This window comes from Callorhinchus milii, unplaced genomic scaffold (genome assembly GCF_018977255.1).
Source record: "Callorhinchus milii isolate IMCB2004 unplaced genomic scaffold, IMCB_Cmil_1.0 Scaffold2, whole genome shotgun sequence".
Taxonomy (NCBI): Eukaryota; Metazoa; Chordata; class Chondrichthyes; order Chimaeriformes; family Callorhinchidae; genus Callorhinchus; species Callorhinchus milii.
This window is the reverse complement of record NW_024704743.1, coordinates 61968903-61984284: the sequence shown is the minus strand read 5'-3', so window position 1 is coordinate 61984284 and position 15382 is coordinate 61968903. Positions and strand designations below refer to the sequence as shown.

Here is a 15382-nt window from a genome sequence, read left to right as displayed (position 1 = left end):
TATATTTTTAACCGACAATTCTAATTTCAGCTCAGAATAATTATTGAAAATGAAATGTTTTGGCTCTTTAGGGATCAGTATTATAGGCCATGATTCAGAGAAACGAATGCGAGTGACGCCCTGTGAAGAAGCTGGGTGCTACTCACATACCATCAACTACAATCAAACATCACTAGATCAGCTGAAGGTTTTGATTGAGGCCTCGGAGTCCTGTGAGCAGTATGTCAGTGTAAGTAATTAACATTCCTCTGTGAAATGCCAGCAAGCCAATGCCACTGTGAGCCCAACTGTTAAATTCTCTGCCTTTCCAGCCAACCAGCAAATAGGGGAAATTGAGATAGTTCCTCGAGATAACAGCAGAAGCAAAGATGAGGAAGGTTCTTCCACCATTTGATTTCATCCTTCCAGAATACCCACTTTTTCCAGTGCAGCTCCAAGCTTTTTCTGTGTCCAGGGTTCCCAATAAGGAAATTCTACTTGGGTCTAGTCTAAGACGTTTTCTTAAAAGAACCTGTGCAACCCATGGTTTCAAAATTAAGAGCCAAATCCCCTGTGCTGTTATAGCTGTCACTGGTGCAGTTAGTCTGAATACACTGTGCTCTTCATCTTCACAGAATGTATCTTTGGAAACAGCATTTCTAACAGGAATGTTTACTGTGATGTCTTTAGGTGGAATGTCGACACATTCGCTTCCTTAAGCAGCGCTGGGGCTGGTGGGTATCTCGTGATGGACGGCAAATAAACTCCTGGGGTGGAGCTCCCACTGACAGCGGCAAATGCTCTTGTGGGGAGAATGGTAAGGTGGGTTCCACAAGAGCACTAAATACACTATTATCTCAAAGATCCCTGACTTCACATATAATGTATATTGTCCATAATATTATGGATGGAAAGTTTAAGCCCTCTTGAGACGCTTCACTGCTTTAACAGGGCTACATAAATGCAAATTGTTGTGGTTCTCTCTTTCATTTATAGAATCTGGATATTGAAATGTTTTATACTCAACTTTCTCCCCCATATAAATGCACTGTTTCCATGACTTCCTGATACTGTTAGCAAAGTGACGGATGAAGTCTTATTACAACATTAGTCTGTAGTGGGAAGCCTTTCGAAAAGTCAGTCTTCAGCCTCTATACTTCCAAAACATTTTGCTTTACTGCCCTCTCCCTGCCTTTAAAATCCTCCTAAATACATGTCTATTTGGTCACGTCTTTGGTCAACATCGTTAAATCCCCTTTTCATAAATTATATGCACATGTGAACAATATTTTCAGAGTAAACTATGGATGCATTATTTCAAAAGAGTTTCTAAAGTTACTTAACCAGTTTATAGTTAATAAATGAAACCTGTGTTTATTTTGTAAATTAATTTATGAAAGGGATTTAGATTGCTGACATTTTACAATGGGATTAAAAAAGATATCTTTCTGTGCAGGTAACTGTGCTCTGGCTCTTTCGACATGCAATTGTGATGCAAATGATGGCGTATGGCGACAGGATGAAGGGTTTTTAAGAGACAAGTCCACTCTCCCAGTGCGAGAAGTAAGGTTTGGAGACACACAAGATGTACCTGCAGAGATGGCCTTCCACAGGATTGGTGCACTTCACTGCTCTGGACATGGTAAGGTTATCCTTTTAAACAATTAACACACTATCACGCTTTTACTTCTGAAAACATTTGAATGAAAGTCAATGCTGTATCTGAGTAAATATCTGATTACTGAATTAATGGAAGGTAATGGGATGTAAAGCAAAGTCACAGAAAACTGAATATACAATAAATAAAAAATTGCATTTATATAATGCCTTTCAAGTCAGGAGGATGTCCCAAGGTGCTTAACTAATAATGGTTTGGCACCTGAGCTGGGGGTGGCAGCTGAGGGGGCTGGAGTGGGGAGGGGAAAGGTGATGGAAAACATGGTCAGAAAGGTACGTCTTGAGGCAGATCTTGAACGACGTGAAGGAGGGAATGGCAAGTTTTAAAATGTCTAGGGCACTGGAGATTGAAGTTCTGGCTGGAACTAGTGGGCTAGTTTTTCATCCTATCGTTTTTTCTTTTGATGACATTTATTTTATTTTTCCCCCTCTCCACTTCGCTCCTGAAGAAACTGACCAAATGCTAGAGCTGTTATCTGACCACTGGCCGCTCTCCATTACCTCGCACGCCCACCCCACCCCCCCGTGGTTTATCAGGCCTGTTCCTGCCCTCACCTGACATGCAGGACACCTATCAATATAAAATAATAATCCTTTCACTTCTGGTTCAGAATTTGATGGATGGTTTATTCCTACTTAGAAATACTTGTTTTTAATGTCTCGAATCATTTTTCAACTATTACATTCATCCTCACCAAGCTCCCTTTTATAACTAACTAAACAAATAAGCATAATCCATGACTATTTGTGGGATACTGCTGTGTGCAATTGGCTACCATGTTTTGCCCACAAAATATACAGTGAATTCACTTTACAGAATACCCTGTAAAGTGTTTTGAGACGTCTCAACGATATAAGGCGCTAAATCAAATGCAAAATTATTATTATTACAACCTTCTCAAACCGCACAAATCTGCTGATCCATCCACTGGCCTGCTTTCCATGTCTCCCAGACTTCGTCACATTCCCCTGTCCTACCCATCCCACTATTGGTCAAGTTTTCAGCCAATCTTCCCCTGTCTCTTGAAATCCATCATGGAGTCCCTTCAACACGCCCTTCCCTCACCTCCTTTAAATTCTGCCTCAAGACTTTTCTATTTGACTGTGCCTTGGTCATCTTTCCCCAACCTCTCCCCCAGCACAGGTCCAAACTCTGGCATGTCCTCCCAACATGAAAGGCGATATATAAATGTAAACTTGTTGTAACTCTTAACAATAGAGCCAAGTTTATATTTCAGTAGTAAAAGTCCAGCTTGAGGGGAAAGAACAGTGAATGTTTTAGAATGCAGAAAGGAAACAACTACAACGTTTAAATTAACAACAAATTACGCTTGTATAGTGCCCTTCACATTGGAAAGACAACCCAGGGCGCTGGGATACTGTCAAAAACTGGAATACTTAAAGGAACAAAGGAACTAGACTTGATTTGAGTGGGATTTTGTGTCTCCGCTTACCTATTAGCTAGTTCAGAGTTAATTTTTTCTTTGTGTTGCTGTTAGTTGCTCTGGTTTAAGATCTTTACAGTATGAGCTATACAGATGCTTCCCAGTGAGAATCCCCAGCTGCATTCTTACTACAGGCAGGAACACATTTTGAATGAAATTAAACTAATGTTGCATTTACCCTCGGTGGAATAGTTTCTGAAATTTTGAAAAAACGTTTTGCTGTTGGACTGTTACGAATTGCAGATGTTTCTTGTGAGTTGGAAAATTAGTAACAAGCTTTAAACCACACGTCTCTGTAATTACTTTGCCTGTTTCTCAATCAGTCATCAGGATATTACTGTGATCTCAATAATGAAGCTACAGATTTTGAACAAGAACGTTTCATTTTAAAAATAACATTTATCCATTGCCCTTGACCCAGTTTACAAGACGACTCTATTATGATGGGGTCCATAAAATTAGAACCCGCATTATAACAGGTCCGCAAAACAAATGTCCACTTGCCCCACTTCCGTCCTGGTCAGCAAGGGAGACAACCTGTTGGCAGCAGGCCTTTATCTATCCTGACCACTGAGAAATTTCCCACTGAAAGGCACATAAGAGCAACATAAGTTTAGTTGCTCTTTGATCGCCCTTCCTCAAATGGGGTGGAGGGGGGAGGGAAGCAGTGTCTCCTTGGAGCTGAATTGGCTCCAAGGTGACATGCTTGATGAAGCTCTTTGTGGCCATCTGGGTAGTCCAGTTCCTGAGCCAGGCGGATCTGCAGTATTCCAGGGCACTGCTGATGACAGCACAGCCAGTCTGGCACATCGGCAAGACACTGGAGGCAGGGACTCATCCCACTCAGCTCCTGTTAACCCTGCAAGCCAAAGCACCAGAGTAAGGTGGTCCTAGCTGGACAAACAGCAGGAAAGCTTGCCGACAGCAATATCAATGGCAAGGTATGCAGTTTAGCTGGTTAGACTCCAACAGTTACACCAACACACACTCTGGGGTCTCCAAGTCTTGGCTCCTGCCAACCTGCACCTAATACCTTCTGGAATTAGGTAAACAGGATGTGCCCTCCAGGGAGAGAGTGCACATTCCATTCCAACAATCTATCTCTGGGATTTTCATGTGTAGGTGGGATGCACGGAAATCTCAGCTTAGTTGGGATACTCTTAAGCATGGGGATCAGTTTCCACATGTGTCAGACACCCAGTTGACCAAAAAAAAAATTGATTTGTTAATAATGTTAATAATTTGTTAAGAAAGCATACAATGAACCAACCATTTGCCCAATTTTTTCTTCAAACAGCATACTATCTGTCCGGTTATGGATCCCACTTACTTAATCTCTCGAGAGATATTTCCCTCTGACAAGTTAATGATCTTCCGAATATCTAAGTCTGCACTATTTGAGCCCTGGTTGTCTGCTTGCTGTCTGCAGATGATGTTTTCTTGGTTACAGGGTTCATTTGGGGTTCAATTTTTGGGGGTTTCTGAACATATTTCTTAATAACAAATGTGTAGTTATTGAATTTTCTAAATATTCTTCAGGGTATTCAATCGTTTTGAAATTTTGTTACACTATTTTATTTTTCTCTGTGCAATCCGTCACAGGGGGCAGGATCTATGGCATTTTTTTTGTTTAACGGGACATAAAATAGTGCATCTGATTGCAACTTCATACAGTACCCTTCCTACGTGCAACCTTAGGCGAGTTTCCTTACTCCACACACCTCTGTTTATCTAGTTTAAGTAGGAGCCCGGTTGTTAGTTGATTGGCATATTACTTTCCAGGGATAATAATTCCTTTAAAAAATTTGGTCACTCAATCCTCGATTGTTTGTGGGACACTGCTGTGCGCAATTAGCTGCTGCATTTCGCCCAACATTACAGTCAATTCACTTTACAGTATATTTAATCGACTTCAAGATCCTCACTCTTGTCTTCAAATCCCTCCACTCCTCTGCACACCTCTACCTCTGTGACCTCCTCTCTCCTCACAACAGTGCCCGTTGCCTTCGCTTCACCGGGTTTGGTCACCTCCTTGTCCCCCGAATCCTCTGCTCCACTATTGGAGGCCGTGCTTTCAGCCTTCAGCCTCGAGGCTCTGGAACTCCCTTCTTCACTCCCTTCGCCTCACCCCCTCTCTTCCTATTTTCAGGTCTTGGCTGAAGACCTTTCTTTTCGACCGCGCCTTTGGTCACCCACCTCCCCCTCCCCCTGGCTCAGCCCCGGGATCCATTACTGTAAAGCGCTCTGAGACGCCGTCCGGCATGGAGGGCGCTGTATAAATCCAAGTTGTTGTTGTTATTTTGGAAACGGTTTGAGATAGCTTGAAGATGTGATAAGGTGCTTTATCAACTGCAAGGATTATTATTTTAATAAAATATTAAATTATTAAAATTTAATAATCTCACTCGGTTTTGCAAGTGAGAGACCTGAGTTCAATTCCAGGCAGAGGGCGAAACCTTGGGCAAGTTTCCTTACTCCACACGCCTAATAATAATCCATCCAAACAAAAACAATAATAAATTGGTCATTTTCAATCTACGACTGTTTGTGGGACATTGCTGTGCGCAATTGGCTGCCGCGTTCGCCCACAAATATATAGTCAATTCACTTTACAGTGTGTTCTGTGAAGCGCTTTGGGACGTCCTCCCGACGTGAAAAGCGCTATATCAAATGCAAGGATTATTATTATTATTATTATAAAGCACCTTATCATGTCGATGAAATGTCTCAAAGCACTTAACAGAATATATTGTAAAGAGACTTCACTGTATACTTTGTGGGTGAAACACGGCAGCCAATTGTGCGCAGCAGTGTCCCACAAACAATCGTGGATTGAGTGACCAAATTTTTATTATTTTTTAAAGTTTGTTTCTTTGAAGGGATAAGCCTCACCCCCTCTCTTCCTATTTTCAGGTCTCGGCTGAAGACCTTTCTTTTCGACCGCGCCTTTGGTCACCTTCCTCCCCCTCCCCCTGGCTCAGCCCCGGGATCCGTACATTTATTTCCCAGAATTTGTGAAGCTGCATATAATTGTGGTATAAGCTAATCAAGTCCAATCTATAATAATAAAAATAATAAAAAGAAAGTACATATGGAGTTAGACCAAAAATAACCCACACCTCTGGAGAAAGAAAATCATCCATGTCTCTGGGGGAGAAAAAATGTTGAATAGCACAAAACATAATCTGCAGTGTTAGTAACCGAACAAAATCAGTGGCATGTTTATTATTATTACACTAGTTTCCATGTAGCACTCATTGAAGAGCACTGAAGTGGTAAATTATTTTGGATGCTTTTTTAGGACCAAAAGTGCCAGTACTGGAATCATGTGCAGCACTGAAGGAAGCTGGATTTCAGGAGTCCAAGGAATACTACATCGACCCAGATGGAACCAGACAAGGAGTTCTGGAGTTTGCAGTGTTCTGTGATATGACTTCTGACCCATTTACTGGTAATTCAATTTAATCAGAATGGTATTTAAGCAAGAATAGACTGCAGAGAACCAGCCCTCAATTCAACTGAGATCAACTGGGGTGGTGGGGGGGGTTCCATTAGACACAGTTACAGTACAACAAAATACAACATGGACTATCTTACACTTTCCATTGAAATGTGGGTACCTTCAGCTTCAAGAGGATGTCACATGTCATTCAATGTCCTTTTTCAATCTACAAATCAACTCTAACCCCATTCTATTTTCAATTTTTTTTTAGTCTATAGATTTATAGATCATTAGTGTTCGGGCATTCAGCATCTCTACCCCCAACCTCTGTAACTGTGTCCCACAATCCCTCCGCCTCACCCCCTCTCTTGCCTCCTTCAAGCCCTCTCTAAAGACCTTCCTCTTCGACTGTGCCTTCGGCCACTCTCCCAGATCCACACTCCTGCCCTCCAATCCTCCTGACCCCAACTCCCAGCTCGGGTCCAAAAACCCCTGACAGACCAGCGCCCTGGGACCTCTTTCAGACTTGAAGTGCGCTGTACAAGTATAATTTGTTGTTGTGGTTGTTGTATAGAAAATCTTTAATTAATGAAAAACTTTAAGAATTTCTAAATTTAAACCACAAGTTGGATCTTAATAACCCAAGTTCAACAGTCCCAGCAAATGGCAGTTGTGAGAAATACATTTAGCACAACAACAATAACTTGCATTTATATAGCGCCCTTCACGTGAGGTAGCATCCAGAGTGTTTAAACACCACCTCTGCTAAGGGAAAGTCTACAAACTAAACGTGTATTCTGTAAAATGATTTTACTGAGAGTAACAGCACATTGTGTTCCTGCTGCAGCTATAACTGTTGTAAGTCACAACAGTGAAACCCGCCTGCGAGTGGCCCCCTGTGAGGAACCTGGCTGCTATAGCCGAGAACTAAGTTACCAAGCAGACCTGATCCAGCTCAATGCTCTCACACGCGTTTCTGAATCCTGTGAGCAACATGTAAAGGTGAGACTTAGCACACCATGGAGTTAAATTGAATAATTACAGGCCCCCCCTCTCAATAATTGCACTAATTTTAAAACTCTATTTACAAGCAGTTTTCCTCTGTACAGTGTATAGCTTCTCTGGTTTCACTTCACAAAACATGCATGGAGATTAACGCAACCCCAAATGACTGTCAGTACACTGAAAAATAATACTCCCCCAAGTGCTGAAGTTTCAGCTGGTAAGTGCATTACCCAGGATGGGATGTACTGTAACTATGCTGTAACTCACAGCAATTCTATTGTTTCCACAGCTGGACTGTCGCCACATTCGCTTTATCCAGTCAGGCTGGGGCTGGTGGGTTTCCTGGGATGGAAGAAAGATGTCTTACTGGGGCGATGCAAATCCAGACAGTGGAAGCTGTGCTTGTGGAATGTCAGGTATATGAGGGGATTTGAACAATAGCCTTAATACTCTATGTGTATCCTGGAACATACAACATTGTGTTTGAAGGATAATAGTTTTTTAAAAAATCTTTTCCGATGGTGTCTTCCGCCTCTCCCCCATTGCATCTACTTCTCTTCATGGCCCTTCTTGAGTATACTGCTGCTGTGGTAGAAAGGGTAATGTTTAGGGAAATGGAGAAATTCCATGTAACTGGAACATAGAGGAAGGTTCAAGCATATCAGGTTATAAGAACAAGCCTTAAGGTTTTATAATGTCATCTGAATCCCGATCCATTAAAACACACTACGGCCAGTGTTATCCCTTAGAACATGTTGTGTCATTTCAAAGGACCAATTGAAAAATCATAGGATTTTAAAACACAGCAGCCATTCAACAACTTGTATTTATATAGCACCTTTCATAGAGGGTAGCGTCTCGTAGCGCTTAACAGTGGAGCTTGATGCTGAGCCGAGAAGACGGAGGTGGTAGATCACGGGGTGGGGAGTAAGCAGGTCGGAGATGACAGGACATGAAGTGATTTGTAGACAATTGAGAGGATCTTGAAGTCGATCTGTTTTGTGATAGGGAGCCAGTGGAGCCAAGCGAGGACTGGGTGTGATAATAATAATAATAATAATAATAATAATAATAATAATAATAATAATCCTTATGTGATGTGGGTATCGAGCTTAGAGTAGGTGTGTATATGGTCGGAGGAGTTCTGGATTAGTTGGATTTTGTGGATAGTGGAGCTGAAGCAATGAGGGCATTGGAATAATAGAGGTGGGAGGTAATGAAAGGGAGGTGATGAGGATTTTGGCTGCATTGGGTGTGTCAGAAGGACTTTCAGCACATTGAGTCTGACCCGGCATTCTGAAAGCCAGTTCCTATCTGCCCCTTCCCTATGCTCTTTATAGTTTTCTTTTTCAAATATTTGTCCAGTTCCCTTTCAAAAGCTATAAGGATCTACTTAAACCACAATTTATGGCAGGGCATTCTGCGCTTAGCTTGGCATTTGCCTGCAACATGTCACTGAATGGACATGGCAGCTGAAGACAGAGATCTGGAGGACATGGTAAATGTGAGAATTTCTGTACCAGGTAAAACATATTTTGAGGGACCACATTTTTTGCTTCTCAGCTCATGGAATTCTTTGACCAAATTGATTTTTTTCCTGCTTTAAAACATAACAAATCAGCAGCTATGTGATGAATCCATGATGTTATATTGTTTTAAACTTTGACAGAAAACTTCTTTCAGCTAGCTACGCATTATTATTGCAGTTCTTATTTACATTAAGGTCTGTTGAGGAACTCAGGACATCTGTTATTAATTTGCTAGACTAGAAATCTTTAGAGATGCCAGGTTTCCTTGTTTGGCTAAATAATAATGTTTGGCAAGTTTTATTTTGACTGCTGGCAGGTGTCATGGTGCACATTTTGTTCCAAGCTCATTTTCAGAGTTCTGTAAAAATCAGAAGCAATGCAGGAATGACATAGGAATTAATCAAGTTAGTTTTATCCTTCTTGTGAAAGTGTACAAATGCTGATTGGTACATGTTCACAAAAGTGGTCCTGTGTTGCAAACACAAGGACATGAGACCTCTAAACATCAGATTCAAATACAGAGTTTTTACCAGACGACAGCTATGAAGTAGGGAAATCACTTTTTTTGCAAAAGATCATGAGAGATTTTGATCAAAAGGGCTGCCTGGTCCATTTGATCTCATCTTTGTAGAAAACCAATCCTATATCCTTCCCACAAAATCTTCTTAAAGGAGTCCAGTGTCCTGGCCTCTACCATCCTTGCTGATAATCTATTTCAGCTACTAATTACTCTTTTTACTGGTGTAATTAATGATTCTCAATCCACAACTCTGGTGTATTATTCTCAGCCCAACAATCCACTACTCCAATCATAAATCCACAACAGCCATTACCTGCCCAGAATCCTTTTTATGCTTCCTGATCGTATCTCATATGGTTATTTTCTATTTGTCCATTTACTTTTAAAAGAATATCTAACTGGTGTCCATCCTAAAATTATTCTTTACAATCACAAGCCGATGAGCTCTTGCCCCATTGCCTTGACATGCCTGAAAAATATGCCTCTGGATTTCCTTTTTCAGGCCATGCTAGATTTTGTGTATACAATGCTAAACTTATTTTAGGTGTTGGGAAGGATGGTAGGTGATTGTTTAATCTAAAATTGAGTTTGTTGTGATGCATTTACCATCAAATCACTTCTCTTGCACCACAGGATCTTGTTCTGACCCAGGGAAACTCTGTAACTGTGACAGCAATGATCACATATGGAGAACAGATGAAGGACACCTGAGGGATAAATCCACATTGCCTGTCCGATCTGTACATTTTGGAGATACAAAGGGTGCACCACTAGAGATGGCATTTCACACCATAGGAAAACTGATGTGCAAAGGAATAGGTAAGATACTGTTCTACCGATTGCTCTGAAGGTTCAGCTCATGCTCAGCTGAGGTGTATTAACCTGCCTGCTACATATGCAGCCTCACCCCACCTCACCAAGCCAGTCAGGAACCTGGGCATCTTGTTCGACCCTCAACTGTTCTCTCTCCTCCATATCCGTGCAATGACCCGCTCTGCCTTCCCCAAACTCTGCAACATTGCCTGACTCCATGACTGCCTCACCCCTCTGGCTGCCGAAACCTCATGTACGCATTCGTCACCTCAAGGCTCAACTACGGAAACTCCCTCCTTGTCAGCCTCCCCAACTCTTCCCTCCACAAGCTGCAGATTATCCAAAACTCTGCAGCTCGTGTCCTCGCCCGCACTAGGCTCCGTGACCCCATCACCCCCACCCGACTCCACTGGCTCCCCATTCCTAGAGGATAGAATTCAAAATCCTTGTCCTCACTTTCAAGGCTCACCACGGCCTTGCCCTCTCCTGCTGACCCCCATCAACCTGTCCGCTCCCTCCATTCAGCAAGCTCCGGCCTTCTCTTTGTCTCTCACCCGACCTGACATACCATCGGCAGCTGGGCTTTCAGCCTCTCTGCCCCCACACACTTTGGAACTCCATCCCACGATCCCTTCACCTTGCTCTCTCTGCTCCTTCAAGGCACGACAAAACCCTCCTTTTCAATCATGCCTTCAGCCACCCTCCTACCCCCCACCCACTGGTCCTGATCCCTGACTATTCAGCGCCTTGGGACTTCCTCCCAACATGAAAGGCATTTTGCAAATTTAATTTTGTTGTCTTTGTTGCTCCATTTCACCAACGATGATGGGTGAACTACTCGGCCCCTGCTCTTTGGAATCCCCCATCTGAGTCCCCCCACCTTCCTGCCCTTTTCTAACTTTAAAACCTACTTCAAGACATTACTTTAGCTATGCTCTCGGCTTCCTTTCTCCTTCCGTCTGCTAAAAAATGAACTGTAATCTATATACAAATTTAATAATGAAAATGTTTCCGTCCATGGTTGCTTTCTTTCTGTGTATTTTCATGAAATGTAAATGCTGTGTAGATACAGCTTTTTAATCATTCTTGTGGCTTCCCATCACACGGAGGATACAGTTCGAGATCCTGGTCCTCACCTTCAAAGCCCTCCATGGCCTTGCTCCGTCCGCTAAGCGGGCTTTGGCCTGCTTCACTTCCCCCGCCTCGTTCACCCCACCATTGGCGGGAGGGCCTTCAACCATTCTGCCCCCACCCTCTGGAACTCCATCCCGCAGGCCATTTGCCTCACTCCCTCCCTTGCTTCTTTCAAGCCTCTCCTCTTTGACCGTACCTTCGACCACCTGGCTTTCCCCCCTCCCCGATCCCCAGCTCGAGTCCAGCGCCTTGGGATATCCTCCCGACGTGAAAGGCGCTATACAAATGTAATTCTGTGGTTTTGTCTTATTACAAAATGTCATTAAGTAACGGGTCAGCAAATCAATCAAACTTTACTTCCTCTTTTTCAGCTCTGCAGAGAAAACATCTAAATCTTGCAAAATGAACATGGTTTAATATCTTAAAGCGAAGAACGCATTAGTTCAGAAATCAACAGAACATCAGAAATACTTTTTCTTTTCTTTTACAGGCTTCAGTATTTCTTAACTTTTGTTCAAGCAATGTTGCTTTTTAATTTAAAGAAGCAAATAGATAACCATTGTATTGGTAACTCCAGTAGAACTCTGTTATAAGGCAGATAAGGTGGTTAGGACCACAAAACTCCAACCAGCCTTATAATGGGGGCCTGATCAAGATCAGCCACTGGGCATGTGTGCTGCTAAATAACGGCCAACTTCCAACTCATTGGATTGCTGCTGACACACTTGCTGTGCACCTCAACCTGACTAAGCAGAAGTTGACTGGGTCTGCATACCAAAAACAAAAGTGGGTCCACAGGGCACCCATCTTATTATACCTGCTTTATAAGGGAGCAAGCACCTAACACTGTTTCACACGCAAGGTTGGTGCTCTGTGGACAAGCTGCTGGTTGCAACTTCTGGGTCCCACTATAGATTTTGTGAGTGAGTTAAGCATTCACCTTACAAATTAAAATTTACATGTTGACTAAATTTAAATTTATGGACTAACAAAGTGAGCTGCATTATCTTATGAGCATAATAGCTGCAGAGTCTGCTTATAAAACTATCTCTACATTTGATAATTACTGTAAAGTGCTTTAGGATGTTCAAGGTGTAAGATGCTATAAGAATTTGTTTCCCAGCTTTGTTAATTATAGTTAGGGTAGGGTGAAAAATGTTTTAATAAACTCAATATTCTCATCTTTTGGGAAAGAAATAAAAAATAAAATGCATTATCCCCATTCTGTTGACAGAGGACATCTAAAAGCACTTTACACAATATACTATAATGACTATTCTTGTAGGCATAAAAAGGAGCCAGAGTAATTAGTTTTGTTATCTATCCAAAAAATGCATATGGGAACTGCATCAAGGTCAGGTGACAACCCTAAAGGTTCTCAGGGGCAAATAAGCTGCTGGTGCTAACAGCTCAGCCCTGCACACAGTAGCAAAGAGAGAATACAAATTTATTCAATTTATTCCACAGTGACCATCATTCTGCATCTCATTTCTTTCCAAAACATAACCGAGAAGTGAAAATTAACAAAATCAACTGATCAGGACTGCACAGCATTTTAGAACTATATTGCCTACATAATCCACTGTATGACCGTTTATTACTTTCATTTCTTATTGAGTTTCTCTCTTAGTGAGAGGCATTCTTTACAGGGAATAACATCACGCACTTAATTATGTCGACTAAATTTAAATTTATGGACTAACAAAGTGAGTCTTCCTCCAGTCATCAACCTTTGCTGACTTGTTTGTTTCCCCTCATTGATGTCGATAATCTCTGCTCCCATTTCCAAACAACATATGATCCAAACTCCTGGTGTGTTCAGAAACAGAGCAATGCACTTCTAGTCTTGAACATCAAAATAATCAATTGTTGGTTCTTCCTTCAATGGCTTCTGCAGGATGATTGTTCCACTGTCTGCCCTGAAATATTACAAGAGTTTGTTTTATTAATTTAATCAGTATAATGGACTCTGGAGACAATATATATTGCAGAACAATATACAAAGCTGACTTGCTTTATGCATTATGTAGTCCCCCCACCTCCCAAATGTTGGGGTTTGCGATACTACCTGTCAGTCAATCCTGAGGTCCTGGATTCAAATTCAACCTCGAAGAAAAAAAAGTTAATTCACTGGAAGGTGATTCAACATTGTCAGTGAGTTGTGTTCGCGCTCACTGGTTTGAATTCATAAAGCACCTTGTGTTAGCTTGCCTCAATTTTCACTTCCTGGCTAGAATGTTGTGCGTTCAAGCATCACAGTGGAACTCGAGTTTCTCATCTGAGATGATCCAGTGCAGTACTGTGAAGCTCTATTTATGGTAGTGCTTTCTTTCAGGTGAGGGCAAAACCACTGTGTTTTAAGTGGGTGTTAAAGATCCCATGATACTACTTGAAAAGTTCGCCCTATACCGTGGCCAAAAAGCCTTCATATTAAATGGTCATTTAATCATCCTATAGTCTGCCTATAATCACTATATCTGACAGTAATTACCTTAAGATATTTTGACATTTAGGGACTATATCAAATGCAAGTATCTAACTCCTCTTTCAATTTCTCTGAAAATCTGCGAGGTTAGTGAGTGCACAAAATGCACTGCTCTTCCATGCTATATTTTACCTACACAGGAATTTACAGTGGAAAAGACCACTGCAGTTTATTTGGGCACCTCCAAATGAAATATGTTGCATAGTCGGCAGTCTGCCACACTAAGCTGTTTTACTTAACAAACTTAAAATTTATACGCAGTTGCATTGTTCCATCTTGCTTTTCATATCATATTCAGATCTAACAACAACAAATTACATTTGTATAGCACCTTTCAAGTCGGAAGAACATCCCAAGACGCTGGAGAGTCAGGGATTTGGATCCGAGCAGGGGACTGGGATCAGGTGGGGTGGGGGCAGGGAGGGTAGGTGTAGGCGGGTGGTCGAAGGTGTGGTCAGAGGAGGGTTTGAGACATGGCTCGAAGGAGGCCGGAACCTGCTGAGCAGAGGGAGCGAACAGGTTGATATGGCATCAGCAGATCATAGAGGTAGGAAGGAGTAAGGCCATGGAGGGCTTTGGAGATGAGGACGAGGATTTTGAACTCTGTCCTCTGTGGAATGGGGAGCCAGTGGATCTGGGCGAGGGTGGAGGTGATGGGGTCACGGAGCTTAGTGTAGGAGAGCATACGAGCTGCAGAGTTCTGAATGATCTGCAGCTTGTGGAGGGAAGAGTTGGGAAGGCCGACAACCAGAGAGTAGTCATAGTCAAGCCTAGATGTAATAAATGCGTGATGAGGGTTTCCCCAGCCTGAGGTGAGAGGCAGTGGTGGAGCTGGGCGATGTTGTGGAGGTGGGGGAAGGCAGAGCGGGTCATGGCATGAATGTGGGGTAGAAAGGATAGTTGAGGGTCAAACAAGACCCCAAGCTTCTGGAATGGCTTAGTAAGGTGGAGTGTGCAACCATGGATGGTGATGCTGTCAGTGCCTGAGGTGTGGAGCCGCTGACGAGAGCCAATAAGGGCCTCGGTCTTGTTGACGTTCAATTGGAGAAAGTTAGGTCTCATCCAGGACTTGAAATCTGACAGACATTCTGTCAGGACAGCAGTGGTCCTGGATTCAAGAATGGAGGCACAGAGATAGAGTTGGGTGTCATCTGCATACAGGTAGAAGCTGATCCCATGTCTGCGGATGATGTCACCAAGAGGGAGCATCTAAATTACAATAGTACTAATTAAATTAGTTTCCATGGTTAATTGGTTCATTTTAAACTAAATATATTTCAGTTATTAGTTTCATTTACTTTTTATCCCATGGATGTATTTCCATCAAGTTTGCATGGAAGTTTTATCTGGACT

The 15382-nt window shown here is 42.3% G+C and overlaps 2 protein-coding genes across 2 annotated transcripts in view; one reads left to right on the top strand and one right to left on the bottom strand.

Moving 5' to 3' along the window:
- The first annotated feature begins 89 nt into the window (after positions 1-89).
- On the top strand, positions 90-11977 carry LOC103186357 (neurexin-4). The gene is made up of 8 exons (XM_007905326.2): positions 90-229; positions 670-796; positions 1436-1621; positions 6403-6552; positions 7391-7545; positions 7838-7964; positions 10231-10416; positions 11916-11977. The coding sequence occupies exons 1-8, from the start codon at positions 107-109 to the stop codon at positions 11948-11950; spliced, it is 1089 nt and encodes a 362-aa protein (XP_007903517.2). The 5' UTR covers positions 90-106; the 3' UTR covers positions 11951-11977.
- Positions 11978-12986: 1009 nt separating this feature from the next.
- The window catches only part of LOC103186344 (transcriptional repressor NF-X1), a 28101-nt gene continuing 25705 nt past the window's right edge, over positions 12987-15382 (bottom strand). Inside the window, exon 24 of the mRNA XM_007905309.2 lies at positions 12987-13463. Within this exon, the coding sequence (XP_007903500.1) occupies positions 13385-13463 (79 nt within the window). The 3' untranslated portion in view covers positions 12987-13384. The remainder of the gene's footprint in view (positions 13464-15382) is intronic.

Excerpts from the sequence above, each read along its gene's own strand:
- LOC103186357 (XM_007905326.2), top strand. The coding sequence starts at position 107 with ATGCGAGTGACGCCCTGTGAAGAAGCTGGGTGCTACTCACATACCATC. Across the intron at positions 7,546-7,837 it reads CCTGTGAGCAACATGTAAAG|CTGGACTGTCGCCACATTCG; the intron begins GTGAGACTTAGC and ends TTGTTTCCACAG. Across the intron at positions 10,417-11,915 it reads ACTGATGTGCAAAGGAATAG|CTCTGCAGAGAAAACATCTA; the intron begins GTAAGATACTGT and ends CCTCTTTTTCAG.